General features: G+C 41.6%; 1 protein-coding gene across 1 annotated transcript in view; it reads left to right on the plus strand.

Annotated features, from left to right (window-relative positions):
* Window positions 1–1451: 1451 nt before the first annotated feature.
* Window positions 1452–11506, plus strand: part of RNF43 (ring finger protein 43) — a 58169-nt gene continuing 48114 nt past the window's right edge. Inside the window, exon 1 of the mRNA XM_009323620.1 lies at window positions 1452–1688. Within this exon, the coding sequence (XP_009321895.1) occupies window positions 1452–1688 (237 nt within the window). The remainder of the gene's footprint in view (window positions 1689–11506) is intronic.

Below are 11506 nucleotides of genomic sequence, written 5' to 3' on the forward strand. Positions count from 1 at the left end.
CGGGCTGTGGAGCTCCACTCACACCTACCTGCCTGCTGCATGTGCGCAAGAGAGATTTCCTTCTCTTTTTTTAATATTTTTTTATTATAAACACCAAATTTTTAATTTTTTTTTTTAAAAGACCAAAACCAAACATCATCAGACCCACACAGTTTTCTTAAGCTACTGGAAATAACTTTTGCCTAGGATTTACAGCAGCATTTCCATCTGTCCCGGCCCCTGCGGACTCCAGCAGGCACACTGCCTAACAGGTTTGCAGATCTTTTTTCTTGTTTTTTTTTAAAATCACTTTTTCTTTTCATGGCTGTGTGATCACTGTAACTTTGGTTTTAATTGAAAATATCCTCTGTCTAAATTCTCCCAGTTATGAAGACTCCTCGATACGTTTCATGTGACCTTTGGGCAGACCATGGAACTTTATGTTTTATTTTGTGGGGCCTTTAGCCGGGATCTTCTTAATGTGTGCTTGGAAGTGGTCATACAGGAACTGAGGCGTGCACAGAAATAGCGCGAGAGAAACCAGATATGCTGTAACTTTTTGCTTGATACCTGTTTGGCTTGGTATCTAAACTTTTAAAGTGTTTTGGGGCTTTTTTATTTCCTGGGAACTTGAAACTATGAAGAGAAGCTCCGTGCTTTATTAATTATCCTCGAGAACTGCACCTGGAGTCAGACTCTGAACGTGGATTGCTAGGAGAAAAGTGAAGTCGATCTCCAAACTTGGATGAAGCACTTCTGGCATGAGAAGGATGGAAGGGATCAACTCAATTTGGAAGAGAACGGTACAGAAGCAAACTTTCTTTTCACCATAAATTCAGGAAATACCTCCTGCATAATTTCTGAGGAGGATACCGACAATTGCAGATAACATTCAAGGTGACGAGCTTGAGCTTATCTTGTGGGAAATGCTGGCAAGAAGGTGAGGTGTCTCTCAAGGGTATTTGAGATGGATGTTCTGAACCTGTGGATCTTCCTAACTCTTGGGCAGGAGACACGAGGACACCACGTCCATGGGGAGATCTCCCTGTGCCTCATCTCTGTGGGACTGACGAGTTCCTAATGCTCCCCGGTGTTTCTGTATAACTGAACTGATCTCTTGCTTGCAACCTGTTTTGCTGATCTTTCTGGATTTATCTGCTGGAGGAGGGACTCATAACTTAGGATATATTTTTTTTAGTTTGTTGGTTTGAAATATGCCTTTGAGCTCCCAGCGGCCTTTGAGCACGTGGCACCAAGGAAGAGAAACGGTGATGGCGAGAACCGGAGAAGTTGTCTGGTAAGCAGCGCTGGCGGTGACTGAGCCCCTCGCTCCTCTTCCTCCCGCCTCCCTGTCGCTGGGACCGCGCGCTCGGAAACCCAACGAGCTTTGCCGACGGCTGGAGCCCACCGCAGGGTGAGGACGCGTTCCTGAGCGGTATGTGTGGCCGGAGCCCGCTGCTGCAGCTGGTAGCATGAGTGCTGGCCCCCAGCTGCAGCTGGCTGTCCTCTGGCCTTGGCTGCTCATGGCGACCCTGCAGGCAGGACTTGGCCATACAGGGCTGGCGCTGGCGGCGGCGGTCGAGTCGGAGAGGTCGGCGGCGCAGAAAGCCATCATTAGGGTGATCCCCCTGAAAGTGGAGCCAATCATACTGGAAGGGGAGTTTGCAAACGTTGCTGAGGTGACTCCAGCCGAAGGAAAACTGCTCCAGGTAAGAGCAGCTTTATTTTATCCAACTCCATCTGCCCTACCTTCCCGTCCCTGTGCTTTCCCCCCTTTTCTCTCCTTGCTGCTTCAGCTCCCAGCGCAACGCAGTTGATTTTATTTCCCGACTGCAGATTTACAACCGAAGCAACGAGGCATTTTTTACGTGAGCTGTCCACCTGTGTGTTTTGTTCCTTTGTGTTCGTGCTCCCCAGCCCTGCACACTGTTTTGAGGCAGAAGGGATCGTGCAAATGGTTGATTCTTCATTTGGTCATGATCTGTAGCTGTGCTTGTATTAATGTTGAATTTTGGATGTGGTCGGTTGATCCCATGAAGATGATTGCGTATCTTAATTGATGTTATAGAGCTGAGTGTGTCGAGTCACATGTTGGGACGCTAAACATCTGACAGAAAACATGATTATTTTTTTTTTGTGAAATCCATAAGGTTTTCTACACAGTTCTGCTGATAGCTGGGGTTCTGTTGCAGCTAAAATAACACATCCAGGCTTTGCCCACCAGAATTACCGACCCTGCTAGTTGTTGTCTTGTGTATGGCCTGTACCTGAAAGTTGAATTTCACCCATACAGTGGTTCCTGTGGTGTCACCACCATGGATTTTTATAAGTGAAATTAATGCTGGTTTCTGACGTTTACTGAGGAGGGAGCGTCTGAACATCTCGCCATGAGGCGCAGATGCTGCTAAGGGACAGAGCTGAGCTATTCGGTGAACAGACCCATCTCCTGCATATGCTAAGTTTCGAGCTCGGTTTCTTGAGACCTGGTGTGTACCTGTTGGTAGTTTGGTTTCTGTTGGTAGTTTGCTTGGCAGTCACGTGCTTTATTCTCGAAAACAAAAAATGACAAAATAGCCTGCATTAATATTAAATCTTAATTTTTGCATGGCTTTTTCCAGTCTTGACTTTCCAAATGTGGTATGTTGTAATCTTAATTAAATTTGTAGCTTGGAAATTTAAATTAAAGTAATAAATTTTGTATAGTCTTAGAAGAGAAGAAATACAGTTGAGCCAGCTTTTGAACATGGTCACCTGTCTGAAAATGAAAATGGGCAATTTGTGACATTTATAACGCCTGTTTTTCCACGCCTTTTGAACTACTCAGAACGAAAGCTATGCTATAAAATTATATTACCAGGCTAAAAAAATATCTTAGACAAATGTACTCAAGGTCCTGTTCTGTCGTGAGGCAATGTCCAGGAAAGTCAATATTTATTCCTTACAAAAACTACAGCGGTGTTGCAACTGAGCACAAAGTATAGAGTGTGGACCTTTTCGAAATGAGAAGATGATAGCCTCTATTGTGTGATGTGTGCATGTTTTAACCAAATCCAGTGATACAAAGTGGGATTTTTGTATTGCCTGCTGTCACAGCAGCGCAAACGAGATGTTTTGAATACTAAGCCGTGAATAGTGTCAGATTTACAAATGGACTTCGTCCTTTAAAATCATCCTCAAAATGGAGAGCGTTTGGGAAACACTAATCTAATCTGTTGAGTTTGTGTACACAGATACTGACCTGCACTGTATATGTTTTTAGGCCTTGATTCCGCCACTGTGTGTGCGCAGGTGATCGTTCCTATCCCCTATCCCACTGAATCCAGTGCGGAAAATCATCCGGGTCTGGTTTCAGATGGCAATGTTGGGATCGGGGGGGTCAGACTGTGCCTTCTGCAGCAGGATGTTTGCCCGGTGCCAGGCACCGTGCTCTGGCAAAGCTTAGTCAAGTGTACCTGTGACCTCTCGTGTATATCTTACGGTGTAGTTTCTAATTCTGCCACTACATATTGAAACTCGGAATATAAAATGCCATTTAAAATTGTTTGGATCCTGATCCTGCAGTGGGTTCCTGCCTCTGGAAAGACAAAATGGGAAACGGAGCCATAACTGTTAAGGTACAAAATAAGTAAGAAATTAATGGGAGGAACTATTTTTAGTTTGCATTTAGATAGTCGGATAGTAAGTACACCTGAATTAGGCTTTATTGGGACATCCCATTTTACATGTGATTGTCAACATCCCAATCATGCAAAAACGTTAGGTCACGTGCTTAACTTTGATGTCATTGGAACTCTTAAATAAATAAATAAATAAATAAACTTAAGGCTATTCACACATACCTGCACAATTGGTTCTTTATATGTGATTTAGGTACATAACATGATTATCTTTACAGTTAATGAGTTACGAAGTCTAATTTTTACACCATTTTTGGATAGGTCTTCTTGGTTATGTCAGAGCCTGTAAGATGCAGTCAGCCCTCATGCCCATCGCAGGAGAATACAAATGGCAGAGCTTAGCTTGGAAAAGAAGAGTGGATGGCCCAGTCCTGTTTTCAAAGGAATGCTTTCTTAGTTCAGTGGTATAATAAGATTGCTTAAGGATAAGTGGTGCAGAGTTAGCCCTGTATTCAAGTAAAGTTCTCCTTAACTTACAATTATCTTCATACTGTTCTGGTCAATATATTTTTAGAAATACATTCTTAATTTAATATAGAAAATCCTGCACATAAGTGGTGGAGCCTCACCAAATGTACTTCTACCAGAACGTTTTTATGGTTTCTTTTCTCCCTGCCATATTCTCTAGGGTCATCTACAGAAACAGACTTTGATCATAGTGTGTTACGTTCTTAGAAGCTAACTTTAAAAATACCTTCTTTACCTATATTAAAATAACCCCAATGTCAAATTCTTCCTCACACCCCTTGCCCCTGTGACCGGTTCTTCTGGGAAATCTCTGGATTTTCAGTTTTGCAGGTCACTGAACAGTGGTGGGTGAGCGAGTAGATGCCAGGCAGCTGCCCGGGACCTGCCTGCCGTCCGCCCCTTTCAGTTTAACCCGGGCAGTGTTACCTCTGGCACTCCACACGATGCAGTATGATGCAAAGGGAGAGGAATTTCTCAAGTACGCAGAGCCACTTAAGACTTTATAGGTCAAAAAACCAACACCTTAGACTTGTTACAGAAATCATCTTCAAGCTTGTTCAGAGCTCAAGCTTGCTCAGATAGCACATGCTCTAAGCATTAACTATTGCTTCACACAGGAGAAGTAGTGTTGTGAACTAGTTTGCAGTTTCCAAATGGCTGGAAGCTTAGATCTCTGTTGAACTTACTGCAGTAGCCTGGACTTCTTCTGAAAAGTCCCAAACAATGATATTTAAAAAGAGATAGGTAAACTCAAACTACTGTATTTGCTATATAGAAGGCAAAGCAAATCACCTTACGTGCCTACATGTAGAAAAAACATGTAGATATGTAGGACAGTGGAACACTCTTCTTATTTAGCAGGCAAAAGTACATAATCAGTTTTCCCAACATGCATTATTTTATCGCAAGTCTCACAATACTTTGTTACATTTCCGTATAATCTTAGCAGTCACATAGTTAGGTGGTTGTAGGAGAAAGCCAACTTTCATTTACCCACTGAGCACATTGTTTTAAATTATGACTGCAGGAAAAAACCTTCAGAACACAGAACAAGCTCCCTAAAGGCTCTGAACCCCCAAAGCAAGGATTATCCTCTTTCTCTCCCCCCCAAAGAACTAAATTATTTTAAAAACATTGTTTTACAGTCAATCTTCTATTTAGAGTGGAGCGAGTGAGAATTAGAGGAGGATCCTGAATCATCATTTTTTAGGTGTTGTGTACAGTTCAGAAGCTGAAAACCAAACATAGATATATTCAGAAAAGAAGCGTGGTGCGTGTTCATAACAGCCATGATAATTAACCCTTGAAATTGCTGCAGTGAACCCAACGTGATCATCCTGGAAATGGAGAGTGTTTCCAGTGTTGCAATACGTAGTGCTATTGGAGAATTATAATCACCTACTTAACTGCTTATAGAGGGTTACGCTCCCCACCCATAAGAAAGTAAATATATTAGTAGTCTTCTATACTACTAGCTCCTGGATCAACAAAAGGATGTTGAGTGCATAATGTTGACAGAGATCAAAGAAGTGGGAAAGTCTAACCAAATGATAATGGGGACTTAAATTACCTGTGAATAAACTGGTCAGATAGCACAATAAGAGTAAGTTCAAAGAAGCAATTTCTGCCTCTTGGAACAGCTAGTACTAGAGTACACAGAAAGGTATTCTTGACTTAGTGTTAAGTAATGTGCAAGAACTGACTCAAAAGCTAGCAATAATTGAGCCACTTGTATTGACTGCGGCATAATAAAATTCGTTGCCTAAGTACCAAAAAGTGGAACTCTGACACTAGCCTTTAGAATGGCAAATTGCACTAAAGTGCAACAGTGAGATGAATGGCTCTTATGGCTTAAAAAAAATATCTTCAGATGTGACATAGATACTGCTCAGGAAAATAGTCTTGGGAAACGTACAAAGCATTGAATCAAAAAGGCAGTAGAAACCCAATACAAATACATTGGTAGTATTCAAGAAACCATCTGGGCCAAACAGATCTTTTAAAAAGTGGACATATAGTATTAGCACGGGATTGGCATAGTATATAGTATAACCTGCAGTGTAGATTAGTATGGTATTAGTATTCGTATAGGATTTAAGTGTATCTGAAAGGTGAGCCATTAAAATCCAGACGCAGAGTAGGGAGTCTCAGCTAGAGTTAGCTGCTAGAAAAAACTGAGCTTAGAGGCTGTTTCTGAACCTCCATCCCTCTCTTGAGCATATGCAGAGGCTGAGTCGGAGCTTTGCATGGTGTGCCTTCTCCTTTCCTGATCCAGAAAACATGTGGTGGGAAACTGTGCTCTGTTTAAGAAGGAGTTTGAAGGACTTTAAACCTGAATCTTCCAGCTCCCCAGTGCACCATCTGGTGCTGGTCATAGTCCCAGTAGAATTATTTATGACACATGTAGGTGTAGACCCATCCTGAATTGAAGACTTTCAGCACTAAAAAGGTCACGGATCTGGAGGCCCAAGTAATTACAGGGGGCAGGCATAAATAGGAGAAACAAACCCAACTGCAGCAGAGCAAAGATACGTGGTCAGAAGGCTAAATCAACAGGGCTGGAGTGAGTGACAGTCAACACAGGACTTCTGGCCACGCACATCCATCCTGGAATATATCCAAGGAGCAAGTGGACATTTCCCAAAGATAAGCTGGCAGAGAGGTGAGATTACAGGAGAAGGGAAACGGGCCTCAGTCATTCCCGTTGGCTGTAGCCAGGATTTTTGGGCTGAACGGTTCTGAACCATTAGGGAAATTACTTTTTGTTCTGTGCCTCCATAAAACTAAAGGTTTGGTAGGCATTTTGTGCAGATTATGGAATTGCATACGAATTCATTATTTTTAATGAAAACTTTCAGAATTATCGAAATAATACAAACGTCACAAACTTTGTATGATCAAAGGGAGCTCTGTTGTATTAGACTTTATTTTGAACAAAAATTGGCATGCATTTTTATATATTATACCTCTATTTTTCCATACATAGAGCGCTCAAACATGCCTAAAAGCTTTCTGTGGACTTTCCCCAAAAGTCTTACTTACTCTGAAAACAAACAAGTTTTGACCTAAAAGGAAAAAAAATAACAAGTGCATGCAATGGAAAACGTGTAGCGTAGTTTGATCTTCGGGTCTGTCTATCTTCAGTATAAAAATCTGTGCTACAGGGATTGCCAAGAGTCAAATATATGAAATTCTGGTTTGCAAACAAAGCAGAGTTGTAAGCTGAACCTCGGTACAGGGGTATATATCACACTTGAGCAATGCACATTCATATTTTATCACCCTTTTGGGCATCCCTCCATTCTAGGTCTTGAGATTAGATATAGACAGGAGGAGAGGGTATAAAGTAGGCATAAGTCATGTGGATGGTCGTGGTGGTCTCTTCTGTCTTTGAGTTCTGTGATTTATTTTTTTAAATATCTGTTTATTTTTCCCTTATTTCAGTGGCTGCAAAGAACAGGAAGCGTTGTACTGCCTTTCATTTGCCCATAGCACTTTCAGTCTGCATTAAGGAATCGTAATCACATCTCATGCTTCGGAGCTTCAGGCTTGCTGCCAGCACGGGTCAGGCGGGAGTTGGCCAAGAGTCCTTTGGGACCTTTTCACCTTTTCTTTAGGAGCATCAGGGATTGGCCTTACCTCAAAACAAGGCGCTAAAACATATGGGTCAGTGTTCAAAAGTAGTAGAGAGGATATGGTTTTACAAGTGCTTAGGTTGTATGGGTGCACAAGATGGAACAGATCGCCAGATTTAAGTGGAAGACTCTCTTCCCCCCTGCAGCCACCCCATTCAAATTATCAGAAATTTTGGGTGTGTATCCTCTTCCTCTGCAGCCTGAGACATGAATCATCTGCCTAGATGTATTCTCACCTCGTCACTTCCCTAACCCTAAAGGGGCTAGTTAAGGGCATTAGTGGCCCTTTGATCTCTCTTTTGTTCTCCATCTCAGTAATTTGGGTTAATCTAATGCATATTACTGTGCTCAGTATCAGGATAGTGGCAGAAATGTAATGGTTCGTCATATACAGAAATTCTGACTACATAGCTGTATTAATTCCTCTGGCCATAAACTCTATGAAACAGATGAAAAGTTATTGTACCAAACTCATTTATGATATGTGTTCATTTCAAATGTAAGTAAAGCAGTTTGGGGATTAAATTTGCTATTGTTTTGACAAATGGTATGTGAATTCTAGTTCAAAATTACACGAAAGAACAGAATGTAGACTTCCTACTTCTGAAGCACTTCAGCAACTGTTGTTCCATGGGGTCTTTGTTCAGCTAGGTAGATTTGCTCAAGACTGCCGGTGCATCGCTGTAGGAGGGATACATACACTGCAGAAACTTGGAGAGAAAGGCACTGGGATTGAATTGGATCCAGATATGAAAAATGAATAGCAGTCCAGTCCTGTTACAGATGTGAAGCAATTTTCCTTACCAAGGCCAAAAAGCCCAATAATAGAGCAAAGCGAGTGCAGTGAAGACAGTGGCTGAAAAAGGATTTGGGGACGTTGCCACATGGTAGAAGAGAAGAGACAACTTGAGGAGATATTCTAGGTAGTGAATGGAGAAGGTTGGTTCTTCCATTAGTTGAATTTTGTGCAGGAGCTTGGGTGAAATGTTGATATTGCTTTTGCATTATTTAAATATAGGAAACGACTTTAAGGATATGAAAGTCAAATAACCGAGTGCACTGTGGCAGTTCCTGTGGCTTTGAATTAGAAGTTAGTGCTTAGCAAGTTAGTCTCTTTAGACCACCGTGCAGCATAGAAATACAGCTTCAGAAACCCTATGTTGACTATGTTTCAAAGTAGTAAGAGAGCTGACATACGTATATCTGTTATTGCTTCAGTCTTGAATCATGTTACTTGCAAAATTATCTTAATAACTTCTATTTACTGAGACAGTTTATTCCAAAATAAGTGGAACCTCACAAAGATCCTGAAGAGATAAGAAAGAGTTCCCCCTCTTCTACTTGTCATGCTGTGCTGTGCCTCAGTTATTCTTTCATTCCATAAATGTCTTATTTGAATGGTAGTCCTCATTTGCAGCCATGCCGTGGGTGCACATATATCCCTGGATGTCAATGCCAGAGACTTTTGTTTAAACATTTCCCTAGGGCCACAAAACTCCTGTCTCTGTCCTCCCCATTACCCTCTATTTCATCTGGTCTCATTCATATAAGCTTAAAGACACCCCAGGTCATATAGTTCCCCAAAGCTACTTTTTTCTACTCATCTACTCTCCGAAGTTTCTTTCTTTTATCTTTGCCCCTTACATTTTCATCTTACTTTTTCTCAGAACAATGTTTATTCTTGTTATTTTTCTATATGTGGTCTTCTTGGTCACTACTGGTGCACAAAATGGTTTAGGCTGTTGCCTGGCATCATTTGCCTCCAATACTTTGCCCTCCTCCATTCTTCTCTGTGATCATCTGGTCTTTCTGTTATCTCCTTCAGAGTAGCTCTGACGTATGTTTTGTCACTAAAGAGGAAGACAGCTGTACAAAGAGCTGTTGTTTGTAAACTTTGTACAAAGTATGTACCTCCATGAGAGATGCAGATACCTGATTTGTTTGGGTGATGGACGAATCCCATGTACTTGTACAACATGCAGGTCCTATAAGCCCTATGTTTGAAAAGATCATCAAAATAATTTATGTAGGTTCTTGGTTGAGAAATCACCGTGTGCCATTTCTGACAGTAGCACCTAGTTGTGGCCTGAGTTGGTGCCAGCCCGTGTCGTCGTGCTCCATCGCTGACTGCCTCTTTCATGGTTGCTTTCTTCCCTGAGAAAACCAGCCATAGCTTTCTCTTGCTGAAGACACCCGAGTGGAACATCTTGGGTCCACATGACACTGCAGAGCCTTCAACTGGCCGGTAACTTCTTGTGGGCTGAGGGAGATCAAGGGGCAGGAGATGCAGTGGTTATGGGAAGCTTCAACTACATCCATTACACTTCAGTGAGCTGCTGGACAGGGGACCAAGAAGGGGAGAAGCAATGCTGGCCGTGGCCTTTTCCAGGACCTCGTTCAAGATCTTGCTTTTGAAAAGCTGCTCTGTAACAGTGACAGTAACATCCTTGCAGGTGGCATGAAGGTATTTAAGGACACTACCATAGGAATTAAGATCAAATGTGCCTCTCAGGAAATACTTGAAAAATGATAAAAGGATATCAGCATACCTAAACATAAGGGTAAGAAAGTATATGAAAGCATCCTGAAAAAGCAAAAATTTTGGTAAAATGAGAAAAAGAGGAACAAGCTAAAAACACAGTGAAAAGAGGAAACCAGAAATAGCTTGCAAATGATAAAGTAACTAATAATAGATTCTTTTCAGTCACATCAGAAGCAGAAAGCTTGCCTGACAATCTGTAGGACCTATACAAAATTTAAGCATAAAAGATGCACTTAGGGCAGCTAAACCAATAGCAGGAAAATTAATGCAATTATTTTTGTGCTTTCATCTGTCTCAAGCTGAAATGTCTGTAGGTGAGATGGTGATGTAGATAGACAAAACTAGTATTATCGGTCACCGGGATCAGATGGTATCCACCCAAGAGTTGTGGAGGATGAAATCGCTGAACTATTAGCTATGTATATGAACTCTTGTTTAAAATCACTGCAAGGTGGCTGATGTGATACCATTTTTTCTACGGGCTCCAAGTCATCCAGAAAAGCCCAGACCAGTGTGCTGTAAAGTCTGTATGGGGTAAGTTGGTAGAAACTATAATGCAGAGTATAATAAGTGGATTGAAGGAATCAACAAACCTATCAGTTGGGTAGGTCCAGCTGAATTTCCAAAATGCCTAAGTCCCTCAGCAAAGGCTTGTAAGGAAACTAAGACATGGAATAAGAAGGAGGCTCCTGGATAAACAATTATTAGAAGATAAGCAGATGGTAGGAATAACTGGTAGATTTTCGCAGTGGAAGAAGCTGATGACTGTAGTTCTGGAGGCGTGTGTGCTGGTAGCCATGCTGTCCTGTATGTTTAATAAGCACATGGAAACTGAGTGCTTGGGAATGTTTTAGAACTTTCCAATACATTAACTAATTTGAAGTAATGAAGACAAGGATCAGCTATGAAGCATTGCAGAAGAACCTTATGAGACTAAATACCGTAAGGAGATGCACGTGGAAAATCAGTCATTTCTTTACATTAAGGTGATGGGCTCTGATTTGTCCATTACCACTTAGAAACTCTATCTTGTGATTATAATATTGTTCCATGCAAGTGTCAGCTTAGTACTTGGTGGTTGTCACGAAGACAGGTGGTTGTCACTAAGAACATTAGGAATGAAAAAAAAAAGAGAATAAAACAGAGAATATCTTTAAGCTCCTGCAGACATCCGGGATAGATCCACATGTTGAATACCGTGTGAA

This window comes from Pygoscelis adeliae, unplaced genomic scaffold, assembly GCF_000699105.1.
Source record: "Pygoscelis adeliae isolate BGI_AS28 unplaced genomic scaffold, ASM69910v1 Scaffold325, whole genome shotgun sequence".
NCBI classification, from domain to species: domain Eukaryota; kingdom Metazoa; phylum Chordata; class Aves; order Sphenisciformes; family Spheniscidae; genus Pygoscelis; species Pygoscelis adeliae.